The sequence below is a fragment of the Phyllobates terribilis genome, unplaced genomic scaffold (genome assembly GCF_046119375.1).
Source record: "Phyllobates terribilis strain yellow unplaced genomic scaffold, ASM4611937v1 Scaffold_1__5_contigs__length_1240528914, whole genome shotgun sequence".
Lineage (NCBI taxonomy): Eukaryota > Metazoa > Chordata > Amphibia > Anura > Dendrobatidae > Phyllobates > Phyllobates terribilis.
In genome coordinates this window covers 799,521,526-799,540,460 of record NW_027362761.1, presented here as the reverse complement: position 1 = coordinate 799,540,460, position 18,935 = coordinate 799,521,526, and the positions used below count along the sequence as shown (strand labels likewise).

Here is an 18,935-nt window from a genome sequence, read left to right as displayed (position 1 = left end):
TAACATCTCATAGTATTGACATTTTAGTGGTGTGTATATATGAAAATATATATGGTATTTGCAAAATTTCCACTGTGCCATGTTGCTATTGTGACAGTATTTGCTCACATTAGTTAACAATGGGACATCAAATGTTCACACCTATCGGATTTGCTGTGAAAAATTTCCACAGAAAGTTGCAAGGTAATCTGCTGCCAAAAATTTACAGTAAGGTTATGTGCGCACAATCAGGAATTGCTTGCAGAAATTTTTGCAACTTTTCTGCAAGGTTCTGCACTTCTTGGCATCAAAAATGCTGTGGAAATTAAGTGCTTTTGATACTTTTTTTGCATTTACATGCGTTTTTGCCTGCAAATTTGCCATGCGTGTTTTCCAATGCATTGTATAGGAAAAACGCAGGCATATCCGCACAAAGAATGGACACGCTGCTTCTTTTTCCACACATGAAATTCTGTAAGGAAAATTCCTGATCATGTGCACAGATCTTCCAAAATCCCATAAAAAATGCTGGGATAAGTTTTGCAATGCGTTTTTGGGGCCAATTCTGCGCGGATTTGCCGCATCAAAAATGCATAAAAAACGCACCGTGTGCACGTACCCTTAGGCTGTATTCATGCAATGCTCCAGCTGTTTTTTTTTTTTTTGTTTTTTTCAGCGATTTTTCTGAATTTGCAGTAAAAATGTGGCAACTTTACCACAATTTTGGATAAACATAGCAAATATGAAAGGAGTTGCACAGGGTCTAAAATCCATTTATTTTGGTGCAGTTTTGTTTGAATTTTCTTCGTGGATCGGCTAAGAAAAAAAAAATCTGTATACTCCTCTCATTTAGCATTCTCATGATAATACTAACCTGATCCCTCATTGATCTGTGTCCTGGCCTCAAGGGATGATGTTTCGTCACGTGACTACTGCATCATTCCTACTGTGCGGGCGCCATTTTGTCAGTGGAAAAAGAAATTTGCCTTCAGCAATATGACCCAGCCACCCGCACTTGCACAGTAGCTTTTCTCGGCAACTGAAAGATGCTACTGCGCATGCGCGGGCGTCGGTGGATTTTTTGGGACATGTAAATTTTACTTTGGCACAGAAATTACAAAGGCAGTATTTAAAATAGTAGGCAGGTCACTGAAAGCACAGTGACCTGTCAGCGGCCACAGATAGGCATACATAATGAGAGTTTTTCTAACAAGATGGTGCACCACCACATTATGGGAGTCAGGTCCCAGCATTCCTACATGATCAGTTTCCTGGAAAGTGGATTGGTCGTCGTGGGCCAGTTGAATGGCCACCAAGGTCTCCCGATCTGACCCCCTTAGACTTTTACCTCTGGGGTCATCTGAAGGCAATTGTCTATGCTGTGAAGATACGAGATGTGCATCATCTGAAACAACGGATACTGGAAGCCTGTGCTAGCATTTCTTCTGCGGTGTTGCTATCAGTGTGTCAAGAGTGGGAGAAGAGGGTTGCATTGACAATCCAACACAATAGGCAGCACTTTGAACACATTTTATAAGTGGTCATAAACTTCTAAAAAACTCATGAAAGAATAAAGTTACGTTAAAACCAAGCACACCATTGTTTTTCTTATAAAATTCTCAATACATTTGATGTCACATGACCCACTTTCCATTTAAAGAAATAAAGTTGGATCCAAAATGGCCACCATGGTCACCACCCATCTGGAAAAGTTTTCCCCCTCCCATATACTAATGTGCTACAAACAGGAAGTTGATATCACCAACCATTCCCCTTTTATTTAGGTGTATCCATATAAATGTCCCACCCTGTATGTATGTATGTATGTATGTGTCTATATTATATTATATTTTTATTTTATTTTCTGGGGCTCATATGAAATTTAAAACACTTTTTTATTGTAATTCTATTAAACACCATGAAGAGTTTTCTTGTTTGGTTCATTTTTATTTTGTTACACTTATACAGATATATAGACACAACAAGACAAAATGATTTTCTCTTTTTTTTAATATTTTTTTTTATTTTTGAACAGGGGGAAAAGGGGTGTTGTGGTTTTTTGTTTTTTTTTTATAATTCCTTTAACATATCTTAGTTCCCCACTTGAACCTGCATTTATTTTATCACTTGCACTATACTCTGCAATACGACAGTTTTGAAGCGTATATTTTCGCTGATTCAATGAACCCCAGCCACAGTATTTTTCATAGGCCCCCTGCTTCCATGGCAATCCATCGGCTTTCTGCTATTGTGTAACAGGGAGTCTGATTGGTGCCGGAACGTTTTGAGCTATGCACTTGCCTCATTTAGATGTCGCAGTCAGAGATTGATAGCAGTATATAAATGGTTAAACAGCAGCAATCCGGTTGGTGTAAGGCGCCGGTTGTATATAGAGAGATATCTTCTAATTCTTTCTAAATATGTATGTGATGTAGTGTAGATAAAATACTTGCCTATCTTCACCAGTTTCCAGTATTGCTCTGGTAATCTTCTGAGTCAATTGCACACTCATCATTGTCAGCTCACCCTGGAACTGCTGTATGGAGTGGTGCTCAGAACGAGGGTCCTTTTTAGACTTAAATTATGAAATTAAAGTCCAATCCACACAAGATCCCCTGTGTAATCTAGCTAGTCTGATTGGAGGACCACAGCATCTCAGGAAACAGGGAAAGACAGAGATCGGTAAATATTTAAAGGTACCTACACTACATCAAATACATAATTGGAAAGAATTAGAAAATAGCATTGTTGTTGAGGGTGTTTTTTTTTTTTTTTTTTAAATCATATAAATTTATAAACCATGAAGATTTTTAGATTTTTTTTTAAATGTCTTTGGATGATAAATATGAAATGTAAATTATTGTTTTTGACTTGATTTTTTTTATTTTATTTATTTACTAGGTTCTCTTCGAATCACCATGTTATCTGTGTGGGTAAGTATAGACTATAGTCAGGCGGCTTACATCATAAACCAAGCTAGAATGTTCAGTGCAGAGCTTCTCAAACTGTGAGTCACAATCCTTTAGTGAGGTGCTGCTGGGGAGTCTGTCTTTTCAGTAACATTACTGACCTTTTTTGTGCTTATTTTAATACTCTTGGTTCAGGAGACAAATGGTAAGATAAATTGATGCAATTTTTGCATGTTTTTCCTTAGACTACAGACAATGGTGAGATCTGAGTATAATCAGACTCTTGAAAAAAGGTTTAGGCTGTGTGCCCACTATGCGTTTTTTTAAGCCTTTCCGCAGCGGCAATTCCACTGCAGAAACGCTTAAACGCTTGGTAGAAGGTCTGCATGTTCCCCAATGATAATCTGCATGTGCTGTGCATATGCTGTGGAAATTTCCGCTGCGGATTATCATTGCAGAAAAATCCGCAGCACTACCAATTATTTTGCGGAAGCGTGGGGTTTTCGCTGCCATTGACTTGCATTGGAACGCATGTCATCCGCATCACTGGATCTGTACATGCGGATCCCATGCGTTTCAATGTGCGGATGGTACCCGGGTTTGGAGAAGAGGAGATTCTCCTCCAGACCCGGGTACCATAGTACCTGTAAAAAAAAAAAAAGAATAAAATAAAAAATAAATATTATACTTGCCTTCTGATGGTCCCTGGTATCCTTGTCTCGGCTTGCCGGCAGTTCGTGGCACGCGGCCTCTGACGTCAGCAGGTCCTTAAGCTACCGCGAGCTGCCCGCAAGCCGAGACAAGGACACCGGGGGCCATCAGAAGGTAAGTTATATTTATTTTTTACCATTCTTTCGGTCACACTACATAAATCCATGCCGTTTGCATGGATTTATATAGTTGTGACCAAGTTGGCAAGCACTTTTCCAAGTAATGCTAAAATTGCTTGGAAAGCGCTTGACAACCCGCAGGCGGAAATGCATGTGAAGAACGCTTCACATCCCCTTGTCCCTGGCAGGAAAAACACATGTACAATCCGCATGCGTTTTTTCTGCCAGGGAGATGCAGAAACGCTCAGGAAAAATCCGGAGCATTTCTGCATCGTGGGCACATAGCCTAAGGACTGTAGTTTACTAAAACTGAATGATACACTTGCAAACTGTACCTGTTATTTCAGGTAATGTTTCAGGATAAGCTGTCAGCAGCTCACAGGTACTTGCTGCAGAAGGACTGGCTCTTCATTTTCCAGTCTAGTCTGAGGCTATGTTCCCACATGTTGTGTTTTTCAGCGTATTTTGCTGCAGATTTTTTTGCTAATTTTCAGCTGCGTTTTGCAGTACCAGCAAAGTCTGTGAGAAAATAGAATTCTCTGTTCCCACATCTTGTTTTTTTTTTTTTTTGCCTTGGTTGTGTTCCTGGAAAATAGAGCATGTCACTTCTTTCAGCGTTTTTGCAGCTGAAATGCTGAAAAATTCACTAAAAATGCTGGTATATTTTTTTTCAGTGTTTTTGATGGCAATATAGAATGGGGTTCTTTTTTTCACAGAACTTTATGTACATGCATAAATAGAGACAGAAGGACAGTGCAAATAACGCTGCAAAACCTGCAGATTTAACACAGCTGATTTCCTGCCATAGATCAGTTTTGCTGCAAATTTCTGACTGAACGAAAACACAACACGTGGGAACATAGCCTAAGGCTGCGTGCCCACTATTCGTTTTTCAAGCGTTTTTGATGCGGAATTTCTGCAGCGGAAACGTTTAAAAACGCTTGGTAATACGTGCCCCATGGTCCCCAATGAAAATCTGAATGTTCTGTGCACATGCTGCAGTGCATTTTTTGCGCAGAGTGTTGCCTACTAGACTACACCCCCCTTTCTGACAAACCTTTCCATTTTTCAAACAAGCCACATTTGATAAGGTGATAAATTGTCTAAAACAATAAATATGGTGCAAGCCATGAGACACTCTTTTTTTAGCCCAAATAGCACAAGGATTCTGGAACATTCAGTTTGTTAAATCTTTCTTATGTACTAAAATTTATCAGTTGATCATAAACTGATTCCACAGTGGTGTACTTGATATGCACCAAATTAATTATATGCGTTTTACCCTTTTCAAACCTACAACAGTCAGAGAGTTCATAAAATGCACTAAATTTATTACTGACATGCACAAAATACATATGTAAATTACTCCAGTCATATGGTAGTGACTGTAAAAAAAAAAACAAAAAACTCAATAGCTGCTCCTTACTGCGGAGAAACGATGATTATCCAAAACGCTCTATTACCTCAGAGTATGTGAAAACAATTGATTTCAAGAGTAGCCTCATAAAAGCCTTCCCAGATCTCCAGGCCTCCACCTTTTGATTATTTTGGCTCTTGCGTTGAATGTGGTTTTTATTATAAGACTAAACAGTGATATCAATGTCACACTTTTATTTTTAACTTTTAGCCATAGGAAATACATAGATCTTTAGAAAACGTTTGACTGTGCTAGCGTACAGTGGTGCTTCAAAGTTTCTGAATCCTTAAGAATTTTCCATATTTCTGCATAAATTTGACTTAAAACTACATCAGTTTTTCAGTTAACACCTACAAATAGATAAGGTCCAAATCAAACAAATGAAGCAAAAATATTAGACTTTGTCATTTTATTTTTTATTATTTAGGTAAATCATTTATCATATGTTAGTGAGTGTGAAAAATATGTGAATATTTAGGATTCGCATTGAAGGTGAAATTGGAGTATGGTGTTTTCAGTCAATGGAAAGATAATATAGCTTGAGTGTGTGACCTGTGTTATTTAGGCTGCGTTTCAACATTGAGCTTTTTATTGAGTTTTTCATGTTGCATATTTTCTGCAGTATTTCTGTACCCATTATGTAGATGGGTTACTTGCGTGGGAAAAGGTCAAAAGAGCCCGGCGCATGTGCACTGCAGTACTTTTTATATTTAAGCCCAGACCTTAATCCAATTGAGAATCTGTGGTCAGACTTGAAGATTGCTGCTTAGCAGAGGAAACCATCTAACTTGAAGGAGCTGGAGTAGTTTTGCCTTGAGGAATGGGCCAAAATCCCAGTGGCAAGATGTGAAAAGCTCAGAGACTTATCCAAAGCGACTTGCAGTTGTAATTGCCAAAAAGAAGGCTCTACAAAGAATTGACGTTAGGGGGTTGAATAGTTATGCACACCTTTTCATTTATTTTGTCCTATTTGTTTTGCTTCACTGTAAAAAAAAAAAAAAAATAATAATAATTTGTTCTCAGTTGTAGGCATGTTCTTTACATGAACTGATGCAAATCCTCAAAAAAACAGTGAAATTCCATGTTGTGAGGTAGTACAACACAAAAAATGCGGTCACGGCTACTCAAGCAATGGACTCTGGCAACCCGGCTCCTCTATCCGAACCTGAGCACGCTTGGATAACTCCATATCTGAACATGTTTGCTCTTCCCTAGTTAACATCATTCATACAGGGAGAAGTACACGCCCCCATCGAAAACTGTTTAAGGCTAAGTGCCCACTATGCAGAAATGTTACGGATTTTTCCTGAGCATTTCTGCATCTCCCTGGCAGAAAAAACGCATGCGGATTTTACATGCGTTTTTTTCAGCCAGGGACAAGCGTTTTTCACGCGTTTTGCACATGCGATTTCCCATGTAGGTTGTCAGACGCTTTCCAAGCGATTTTAGCATCACTTGGAAAAGTGCTTGACAACCTGGTCACACTATATAAATCCATGCAACCGGCATGAATTTTATATAGTGTGACCAAGTTAGTTAAAAAAAAGAATAAAAATGGTAAAAAATAAAACATTATACTCACCTTCCGATGGCCCCTGATCTCCTTCTCCGATGCGTCCGGTCTTCCCGGTGTCTCGTGGTGGTGTAAAAGGACCTTCCATGACGTCATTTAGTCATGTGACAGGTCACGCGACCACCGACGTCAGCGGTCGTGTGACCTGTCACATGACTGAATGATGTCATGGAAGGTCCTTTTACACCACCACGAGACACCGGGAAGACCGGATGCATCGAAGAAGGAGATCAGGGGCCATCGGAAGGTGAGTATAATGTGTTTTTTTTATTTTAAATTCTTTTTTTAGCAGGTACTATGGTACCCGGGTCTGGATGAGTCTCCTCTTCTCCAGACCCGGGTACCATCCGCACATTGAATCGCTTAATATCCGCATGTGCACATGTAGTCATGCGGATATTAAGCGATTCAATGCAAGTCAATGGCAGCGAAAACGCCGCGATTACACAAAATAATTGGTAGTGCTGCGGATTTTTCCGCAATGATAATCCGCAGCGGAAATTTCCGCAGCATGTGCAGAACACATACGGATTATCATTGGGGAACGTAGCAGACCTACTAACAAGCGTTTTTTAAGCGTTTCTGCGGCAGAAATGCCGCTGCAGAAACGCTTAAAAAACGCATAGTGGGCACACAGCCTAACACTCACTTGGACTTGACAAATTAACTCATTAAGGGTAAAATACTTTGTTTTTTTAATATCTGTTACATAGACGAAATAAAAAAAAGTTTTTTTCCTCTTTGCAGCAACTATTACGGTACATCTTATGTCCAGTTGAACATCAAACATTTCCTTAAAGGTCCTCTTTAAGTTTGTGAAGTGGGGTAACTGTTTTGTGCATAGTTTTTATCAAATATTGCAGCAATGTTCTACGTTAGCACTGTGCAGATTATACAGTAATGCTCTGGCTGGCAGCCTTGGTAGGGGAGGTAGTCTGGAATGTGACAGCACTGGAAATCTTTTGTGGAAGCAGTGACAAGTATTTCCTGGTACATGCTTATGGTGGGGGAAGGATTTTGCTTGCTATTGTTTTTGTACAGTAAGCAATAAAACATATTCAAAGATTAGCAGTGGCTCACTTATGAAAATTGTGCTTTGCAAAGTTTCATCTGAAACTTAAAATAATGCTATTTACCTGATATATCTTTACAGGTTGGCAACAGAGGAACTGTGAAGGACTTTCCAGGCTTCAGTGCAGGCAGAGATGCTGATGCGGTTAGGAAAGCAATTAAAGGCCTTGGTGAGTATATTTATGGTTTTATATGTGTTGAAAGATAATGAGGCATATTTATCAATATTGGCTAATGCTTAGCAATTTTTGCTGTTGACAGGTTCGCTGTAAGAGCAGTCTTTGTTTGCATCGTCTCTTAACCTGCAGATATGGGGTTAATCTGCAGGTTAATAGCGTTATCAACCTGTCCAGCGTTTGCACGTAGCCGAACGCTGCGGGGAACAAATTAACTTTATTTTACCCGACAGCCTCAGTTTCAATCAAGGAGGCGGCATGGGTTCAGTCACCACTCTGAGAATACAGAGGTGGCTGTAACCGTGCCCCAATGCAGAGCGAGTGTCAGTCAGGGCCCAGGGACGCGGTTACAGCCGCCACTTGGTATACTCAAAGTGGTGACTGAAACTGAAGCTGTCGGGGAGAATAAAGTTAATTTGCTTCCTCAGCGCTGAGCTATAGACTATATTATTAATATAATATAAAGTTATATTAGTGTTTGCATATGTTTGGCAATTGCAAAAAAAAGTTTTTGTTTTTTTACCAGGGACTGATGAAGATTCCTTAATCAATATTCTTACACAGAGGTCAAATTCACAAAGACAGCTTATTGCAAAAGAATATTTGGCAGCATGTGGAAAGGTAATAAATATATATAATTATATAATAATATATATATATAATATTATTTTTTAAATAATCCAAGGATAAAATTCATTCTTGGGACTGACCTAAATATTCAGCTTTTATTCTGTGAGACTGGCTGACTAGTGACCATAAAAATCATGCATGTGTAGAGGAAAAGGGGGATCAGGAGGAATAACTGTACGGCATTTGTACAGCCACCTTAAAGTCGCACTCCCATCAAAGTTTTTTTCCTCTTCATATATTGCAGTCATCATATTATCTAGCACTGTGTACTTTGAATTCCTCATTTGCCTTTCTGCCCAGCTAATTCTTCTCTTTTCTCTGCTCTATGTAGAAACAGGAAGCATCTTTTTCCCTGCATTTATCTTTCCCCTTTTCAACTCCTGACTCGGCTGCTCCGCCCTGCCATTGATTTTTGCAGTGACCTGAGTCGCACAGTGAAAATTGACATAGAGCTTAGAAGGATTCAGCTAGTCAGTTTTTAATCACGTGATGTCATAGACCTAATGAAAAAGAGAAGAATTAAGTGGGTAGAAAGGCAAAATGAGCAATTGTAAGTATACAGTACAGTGCTATATAATATGGTGATTGCAATATATTAAGAGGATAAAAACTTTGATGGGAGTGCTTCTTAATTCAAGAATCACTAATTACTGTATTGGACTGGGCGCAGTCCAAGCAGGTTTTTTCCAACATTAGTTGATATATTGTGAAAATCCTATACGGCTATAAAAATGCAGTGCATTGAGAGAAGATTTCACAATGTGCCATAAGAAGGAAAAAAGTCTAGGAGGATCCTAAAAAGCAGTCATAGCACTTCAAAGTTTCTACATTTTTGAGGCTTTTAGGGTATGTGCACACGATGCAGAAATGCTCAGGATTTTTTCCTGAGCGTTTCTGCATCTCTCTGGCAGGAAAAAACGCATGCGGATTGTACATGCGGTTTCCTGCCAGGGACATGCGGAAATGAAGCGGTCTTCACTTTCATTTCCGCATGCGGGTTGACAAGCGCTTCCCAAGCGATTTTAGCATCACTTGGAAAGTGCTTGTCAACTTTACACTATATAAATCCATGCAACCGGCATGGATTTATATAGTGTGTGATGTCAAAAAATAAAAAATAAATCTATACGTTACCATCTGATGGCCCCCGGTGTCCTGCCTCATCGGTCCCGGCTGCCGGCAGTGAAGACTGTAGGACCTTCCGACGTCAGCGTCACGTGACCCGTCACATGACTGACGTCAGCGAAGGTCCTTCATTCAACCGCGAAGTGCGCAGGAAGTCGGCAGGACGCAGCGCGGGCCGTCAGAAGGTGAGAATATATATATTTTTTATTTTATTCTTTTTTTTTAATGGTACCTGGGTCTGGATGAGAGTCCTCTCCTCCACACCCGGGTACCATCCGCACATTAGACAGCATGAAAAGCGCATCAACATATACAGTGATGCGGATTCCATGCGGTCTAATGCAAGTCAATGGCGGCAAAAGAGCAGCGTTTCCGCAAAATTAATTGACATGCTGCGGATTTTTGACCGCAGCGTAACGTTTACGCTGCGGAAAAATCCGCATCATGGGCACAGCACATGCGGATTTCCATTGGGGAACATTGCTGCCCTTCTACCATGCGTTTTTCATGCGTTTCCGCGGCGTTTCCGCAACTGCAAAAACGCCGCGGAAACGCATGAAAAACGCATCGTGTGAACTCAGCCTTACAGTGCGAGCAAAGTATTGCAGGTGCAGGTTTTTCAGCTTTAAAAAAAAAAGAAAAAAAAAAGTGCAGCAAAAGGAATATGGATTTACAGTGAGTTGCTGCTGTTTTTACTGGTGAAACATTAAGGGTATGTGCACACGATGCAGAAATGAAGCAGAAAATTTCTGCATCGTTTCTGCATCTCCCTGGCAGAAAAAACGCATGCAGATTGTGCATGCGTTTTTCCTGCAGAATACATGCGGATCCACATGCAGATTCACATGCGTTTCCGCATGCAGATTGACAAGCGCTTTCCAGGCGATGTTAGCATCACCTGGAAAGTGCTTGATAACTAGGTCACACTATATAAATCCATGCAAACAGCATGGATTTATACAGTGTGAACCGAGAGAGTGTATATACTTACCTCCGATGGCCCGCGCTGTCCTGCTCAATCTGTTCTCCCTCGCCGGCAATTTTGAATTGAAAGACCTGCCGACGTCAGCGTCACGTGACCCGTCACATGACTCTGACGTCACCGCAGGTCCTACAACTCACTGCAAGTGCCGGGAACCAAGCGGGAGCGCTGTGCCGACAGATGGTAAGAATACATTTATTTTTTATTTTATTCTTGTTTTACAGCTTTTTTAATGGTACCTGGGTGTGGATGAGACTCTCCTCTCCTCCACACCCGGGTACCATCCGCACATTAGAACGCACCAATTACGCAAGTACAAATGCTGTCTTGCGGAATTGGCGCGTTCTAATGCAAGTCAATGGCGGCGAAATCGCCGCGTTTCCGCAAAATTAATTGACATGCTGCGGATTTTTGACCGCAGCGTTAACGCTGCGGAAAAATCCGCATCATGGGCACAGCACATGCGGATTTCCATTGGGGAAGATTGCTTCCCTTCTACCATACGTTTTTCATGCGTTTCCGCGGCGTTTACGCAACTGCAAAAACGCCGCGGAAACGCATGAAATACGCATCGTGTGAACACAGCCTGACACCTCTCGTCTGTACAAAACATGCAGCCAAAAATCTAGGTGCTGATCTCGCCATGTGTATAATTGTATAAGTGATCTAAGTGGTTGGTAATAATGCATGGGATTTGTTTCACAATTAGGACCTGAAGGATGACTTGAAAGGTGATCTTTCAGGAAACTTTGAACATCTTATGGTGTCTCTCATATTGCCTCCAGCTGTGTTTGATGCAAAACAGTTAAAGAAGTCAATGAAGGTAGGAACTAGAAAGTTACATTGTATTGGAGAAGTGATTCTTTGTAATTCCATTAGTAAAGATTCCATGTGCTAGTTCCTTATGTTACAGGATGCCAATTAAGTATGCAATAGACTTAACACTTTTATAACAATATGCTCAATCCATGTAAGATGTAAGGTTGTAACCAAATTGACACTACACTTTGCCAGCCAACTACCTTCATCTTCAAAATGCCAAGATGGTCATGAGTCGTAAGCACAATTAAAGTTATGATTCTACTCCACTTGACTAATTACATTGCTTGTATTCTTTTTCCAAAGACAAAATATTCTGTGTAAAATAAATTGAAAAGTAATGTTCTTCTTTATTTACATTCACTGTGCAAGTACCTTTTAGAATATAGATGTATATATTAGGCTATGTGCCCACGAGGCAGAAATGCTCCGGATTTTTTTCTGAGCGTTTCTGCATCTCCCTGGCAGAAAAAACGCATGCGGATTGTACATGCGTATAGTACATGCGTTTTTTCTGCCAGGGACAAGCCGATGTGAAGCGTTCTTCACATGCATTTCCGCATGCGGGTTGACAAGCGCTTTCCAAGCGATTTTGGTATCACTTGGAAAGTGCTAGACAACTTGGTCAGACTATATAAATCCATGCAATCGGCATGGATTTGTATAGTGTGACCGTAAAGAATGGTAAAAAATAAATATATACTTGCCTTCTGATGGCCCCCGGAGTCTTGATTTGATGCGTCTCGGCTTGCCGACAGCTCTCGGTACACTGAAGGACCTGCCGTCACATGACTAAATGACGTCAGCGCAGGTAATTTTTCGATATGCCGGCAAGCGAAGACGAGCACACCGCGGGCCATCAGAAGGTAAATATAATATTTATTTTTTTATTTTGTTCTTTTTTTTTTTACAGGTTTTATGGTACCCGGGTCCGGAGTAGAGTCTCCTCTCCTCCAGACCCGGGTACCATCCGTGCATTGAAACACATGGATTCCGCATGTACAGATGCAGTGATGCATAATCCATGCGTTCCAATGCAAGTCAATGGCGGATAAAACGCAGCGCTTCCGCAAAATAATTGGTAGTGCTGCGTTTTTTTCCGCAATGATAATCTGCAGCGGAAATTTCCGCAGCATGTGCATAGCACATGCGGATTATCATTGGGGAACATGGCACGCTTAAAAAAACACATCATGGGCACACAGCCTTATTATATTAGCCACGGACGGACGGGGGGCCTAAAGCCATGACCGGACGGACGGGGGGCCTAAAGCCATGACCGGACGGACGGGGGGCCTAAAGCCATGACCGGACGGACGGGGGGCCTAAAGCCATGACCGGACGGACGGGGGGCCTAAAGCCATGACCGGACGGACGGGGGGCCTAAAGCCATGACCGGACGGACGGACGGACGGGGGGCCTAAAGCCATGACCGGACGGACGGACGGACGGACGGACGGGGGGCCTAAAGCCATGACCGGACGGACGGACGGACGGACGGGGGGCCTAAAGCCATGACCGGACGGACGGACGGACGGACGGGGGGCCTAAAGCCATGACCGGACGGACGGACGGACGGGGGGCCTAAAGCCATGACCGGACGGACGGACGGACGGACGGACGGGGGGCCTAAAGCCATGACCGGACGGACGGACGGACGGACGGGGGGCCTAAAGCCATGACCGGACGGACGGACGGACGGGGGGCCTAAAGCCATGACCGGACGGACGGACGGGGGGCCTAAAGCCATGACCGGACGGACAGACGGGGGGCCTAAAGCCATGACCGGACGGACGGACGGGGGGCCTAAAGCCATGACCGGACGGACGGGGGGCCTAAAGCCATGACCGGACGGACGGGGGGCCTAAAGCCATGACCGGACGGACGGGGGGCCTAAAGCCATGACCGGACGGACGGGGGGCCTAAAGCCATGACCGGACGGACGGGGGGCCTAAAGCCATGACCGGACGGACGGGGGGCCTAAAGCCATGACCGGACGGACGGGGGGCCTAAAGCCATGACCGGACGGACGGGGGGCCTAAAGCCATGACCGGACGGACGAGGGGCCTAAAGCCATGACCGGACGGACGGGGGGCCTAAAGCCATGACCGGACGGACGGGGGGCCTAAAGCCATGACCGGACGGACGGGGGGCCTAAAGCCATGACCGGACGGACGGGGGGCCTAAAGCCATGACCGGACGGACGGGGGGCCTAAAGCCATGACCGGACGGACGGGGGGCCTAAAGCCATGACCGGACGGACGGGGGGCCTAAAGCCATGACCGGACGGACGGGGGGCCTAAAGCCATGACCGGACGGACGGGGGGCCTAAAGCCATGACCGGACGGACGGGGGGCCTAAAGCCATGACCGGACGGACGGGGGGCCTAAAGCCATGACCGGACGGACGGGGGGCCTAAAGCCATGACCGGACGGACGGGGGGCCTAAAGCCATGACCGGACGGACGGGGGGCCTAAAGCCATGACCGGACGGACGGGGGGCCTAAAGCCATGACCGGACGGACGGGGGGCCTAAAGCCATGACCGGGCGGACGGGGGGCCTAAAGCCATGACCGGGCGGACGGGGGGCCTAAAGCCATGACCGGGCGGACGGGGGGCCTAAAGCCATGACCGGGCGGACGGGGGGCCTAAAGCCATGACCGGGCGGACGGGGGGCCTAAAGCCATGACCGGGCGGACGGGGGGCCTAAAGCCATGACCGGGCGGACGGGGGGCCTAAAGCCATGACCGGGCGGACGGACGGACGGACGGGGGGCCTAAAGCCATGACCGGACGGACGGACGGGGGGCCTAAAGCCATGACCGGACGGGCGGACGGACGGGGGGCCTAAAGCCATGACCGGACGGGCGGACGGACGGGGGGCCTAAAGCCATGACCGGACGGGCGGGCTGGGGCCTCTGCTGTCATTGGTGAGACTGGAGCACACTGACTCCAAGGTACCTCAACTAGTGATGAGCGTGTATGTTCTGTTAACCCTTTCAGCGAGTATGCTCGGACGAACACTGTGTATCTTCCGTGTGCTCGGGTGTTATGTTTCAGTCTCTCTGTGTGTATGATTTGCGACTGTTTGACAGCTTTAATGCATGTGAGGAATGTCTGCTGCTTAGGCATTCCTCACATGTATTAAAGCTGTCAAACAGTCGCAAATCATGCACACAGAGAGACTGAAACATAACACCCGAGCACGTGGAAGATACTCGGTGTTTGCCCGAGCATACTCGCTGAAAGGGTTAACAGAACATACTCGCTCATCACTAACGTCAACGTCTTCAGCTTACGCGTCACAGCGTTCTGTATTGAATGCTGCGTGCGCATGTTCGCAGCCTCAGGAGCAATTAAAGGGTCCATGGCCAGCAAAACGTGGTCGCCAGCCCAAGCACTGCAGTCCCCGTGAATCTGCCCCATGGCAGTATAAAAGGATACCGCGGGCTGGAGGTTCCCGCACCCCTGCTTTAAAGGATGAGGTTATATCTATCAATAGACCTGTCAACTGTTTCCTGTGACATCCTGCAGAATTATGCATACAAATTATGAATTATGATCCAGGCTGTGATACATATAAACAAGACTCATTGGATTTGAGGGTATGCAGTCATCGTACCATGGTAACTGTAACTTCCTTTTCTTGTTTTAATCTCAAGGGTGTAGGAACAGCTGAAAACATCCTAGTAGAAATTCTGGCATCGCGAACCAGCAAGCAGATGAAAGAAGTGGGGGATGCTTTCTACTCTGGTACATGACCTATAAAACAGTATTTTTACAAAATTATGTAAATGAGTTGGCATTGAACTATTTATTTTTTTTTGCTAAAACGTAGGTGTATGGTTTAATCGCACAGATGCCAAATTATCTTAGTGCCGGGATTATTTTTAAATGTCCTTTGATAAACAGCTTACAGGACCCTCTGCAAGGTCATGGGGTATTGGTGTAGGGAGCAACAGTCTACCATAATATTCCCTGTAGTAATTCCTGCTAATTCTGTGCTAATTTTAGCCCTTTTCTGCATTTTCTTGGAGCGCAATACAGATATGACCATTGTGATTAACTTTACTAGCCCGGATGTAGATTTGTCACCTGTTGTACCAGAATTAAAGCAATCTGAGTACAGGCTTTCCATGTCTGAGTCTCTCTGCTTTCCATCCTTGTATGTACTTGGGGAAAGTCTCCTACTGAGTACAGTGTACAGATCTTACTGAGTAGCCGTTAAAAGGAGCTACTAAAGGAGTATGAAATGGGCATTGAAACAGTACTGCAGCATAGAATTTGAGAGGGAGTGAAGCAAAATAAGGTTAAGTATCGAAAATTAGTAATTTGGCAATGTCTGAGGAATAATCAGTGACTAAACTTTAAGGTTTTATTATTAACCCTTAATAAGCATTGCATTATTACTTCCTGTGTTTATATACCTTAACCCCATAGCGCTCAATGACGGACACTGCACGGCATGAGCAGGTGTAAATTACCGCTCCTTGCCGTGCAGTGTCCTTCATAGTTTTGAACTGGCACAGAATGTGAACACGCTGTGCCAGTTCAGTGCTGACCGCTGTCCATGACAGCTGAGCTGCACGAGAAGGGGTGCAGGGACCCATGCCGTCAGTACCTGCACCCAGATCGCTGCGATCGGTCAGTCAATCTGACTGACCGATCACAGCATGATGGCGCAGGAGATGCTGAAATTTCAGCGTCCGCTGCTCTATCAGTGCCGGAGCTCAGCGCTACCAGTGGCTGAGCTCCGGCACTAAACAGCCAAGAGCGGTGTCGGCGCCGCCCCAGGCTGTTAACCCTCTGAACACTGCGATTGAGTGCGATTGCAGCATTCAGGAGACAAGGCAGAGGGCTGGATGCTCCCTCTGCCTTCAGGTCGGCACCCCCGAATGGTCGGGGCCCGACCATTGCCATGGTGATCAGGGGTCGTCATGACGACCCCCAGATCACCAAGCTACGGAAAGCTCCTGAGACCAATGCACAGCTTAGTCTCAGGAGCTTTCAATATAGGTATAATGTTCTGTACGGAATTGCTAGTGCATTGCAATACATTATATCTGTGAAAAAAGTGAAAGTCCCATAGTGGGACTAAGTAAAAAAGTTGTTTTTTTTAAAAAATAGTACACTAATAAATACAGATTTATAGGTAAAAATAAAAATAAACAAAAAAAAGTACACATATTTGGTATTGCCGCGTCCGGAACGACCCGATCTATAAGCGTGTCACACTAGTTAACCCTTTCAGTGAACAGCGTAAAAAAAAAAAAGAGAAACTATGACTTTTCATCATACTGCTGGAAAAAAGCTGAATAAAGCGCGATCAAAAAGACGAATGTAAATAAAAATGGTACCGCTGAAAACATCATCTTGTCCCGCAAAAATCAAGCCGCCATACAGCTCCATCAGCCGAAAAATTAAAAGGTTACAGCGCCCAGGATAAAGCGATGCAAAGATAATTATTTTTTCTTTAAAAGTTTTATGTAAAAGCGCAAAAACATTAAAAAAATTACATAAATGTGGTACTGCTGTAAACGTACTGACCCAAAGAATAAAGCTGCCTTATCAATTTTACCATACAAATAACAACAACAAAAAAAAATCCTGAATTGTTGTTTTTTGTTCATTCTGCCTCCCAAAAATCAGAATAGAAAGCGATCAAAAAATTTAATTTGCCCAAAAATGGTACCAATAAAAACGTCAACTCGTCCCGCAAAAAAATAAGCTGCCACATGACTGTCGGCTGAAATATTGAAAAATTATAGCTCTCTAAATATGGAGATGCAAAAAAAAAAGCGATAATCGCACCGACCCGAAGAATAAAGCCGCCGAATCACTTTTATACTGCACAAGGAACGACGTAAAAAATATATAAAACCAATTCTTCACCTGCTTCAGGTTTGTTTATTCTGCCTCCCAAAGATCGCAGTATTGCTCAGCGCACATTTATCGCTTACACCGGGGTTTCCGTGTAAATCTCTGAAATACGTAATTCAGATGGAAACCCCTGATGGAAGATTCCCTGTAATGAGACAGATGGAGGCACTGTGGACGGCGTCTGGCCTATGATCCGGCGGTGTCCATCTTTTTAGGCGTAAATAAAAGCGCGGTCAGCCACAGTTTTGTGCACCTCTGAAAAGAAGGATAACGCTAAACAGAGGCCAGACGGAGTCCAGAGTAACTCTGCTGCCTCATCTCATTATAGTGAATGGATCCCTCCAGGGTTTCATCTGAATCACGTCATTTGGAGATTTAGATGGAAACCCCAAAGTAAGTGCTCAGCGTAGGGCGCCGGATAAATGTGATCTAAAATGTTATGTAAAATGTTCCCAATAAAAGCTTCAAATAAAAGCCCCCACTCAGGTCTGTCATGTATTAATGGAAATATAGGGGGCTTCCACGTTACGGGTAGTACAAAGGCTCTGGAAAAGCTAAATGGCTCCTCGCCCCCCAAAAGAAATTCAGCAAATTCTGCGCTCCCAAATCCAAATCCCCCCTCCCTTCTGAGCACCCCAGTGTGTCTAAACCACATTTAGTGTCCACATGTTTGGCAGGGGTATAATTGCAAAAATGGGGTCACTTGAGGGGGGATTCTGCTCTTCTAGCATTAAGGGGCTCTGTATATGGGGTACAAAAACTATTCTAGGAAAATCTTCGCTCCAGGAGGCAAATAGCGCTCCGTCCCTCCCGAGTGTTGCCGTGTGGCCAAGCAGTACTGTACAGCCACATATGAGGTATTGCCACATTCAGCAGAAATTATTAGACAAATTATGGTGCCATTTTTATCCATTATCCCAGTGTGAAAATGTCAAATCTGGGGCTAAAACAACATTTTTTCTGGTAAAAATGTAATTATTTTTTTCCTCACTGCCCAATGGAATAAAAATTCTGTGACACACCCTTGGTGCCAGTATGATCACTGCACCCCTAGATGAGTTCATTGAGAGGTGTAGTTTGTAAAATGGGGTCATTTATGTGGGAATCTGCTTGTACGGCACCTTGGGGGATCTCACAGTGGGTCATGGCACCCTCAAACCATAACAGTAAAATCTGTACTATAATATGGTGCTCCTTCCTTTCTGACCTTTGCACTGTGCATCAAAAGTAGTTGCCAATTACATGTAGGGTATTGGCGTACTCAGGAGAAATTGCACAACAAGAACAACAAAATGAGGTCATTTTTCTCCTGTTACCCTTGTGAAAATAAAAAAATTTGGGGCTAAAAGAGAAAAATTTGGGGGATTTTTTATTTTCACGGCTCTACGTTATAAACTTCTGAGAAGCACATGGGGGTTCAAAGTGCTCACCACATATCTAGATAAGTTCATTGAGGGGTCTACTTTCCAAAATAGGGTCACTTGTGGGGGGTTTCCGCTGTTTAGGCACATCAGGGGCTCCCCAAACGCGACATGGCGTCCGCTAA

General features: G+C 43.8%; 1 protein-coding gene across 2 annotated transcripts in view; it reads left to right on the top strand.

Annotated features, from left to right (window-relative positions):
- ANXA3 (annexin A3) overlaps positions 1-18,935 on the top strand; it is an 84,441-nt gene that overhangs the window by 3,665 nt on the left and 61,841 nt on the right. For both annotated transcript variants that reach the window (XM_073637083.1, XM_073637081.1), the window contains exons 2-6: positions 2,881-2,912; positions 7,862-7,949; positions 8,482-8,576; positions 11,402-11,515; positions 15,172-15,262. In XM_073637083.1, the coding sequence (XP_073493184.1) occupies positions 2,898-2,912; positions 7,862-7,949; positions 8,482-8,576; positions 11,402-11,515; positions 15,172-15,262 (403 nt within the window). In that variant the 5' untranslated portion in view covers positions 2,881-2,897. The remainder of the gene's footprint in view (positions 1-2,880; positions 2,913-7,861; positions 7,950-8,481; positions 8,577-11,401; positions 11,516-15,171; positions 15,263-18,935) is intronic.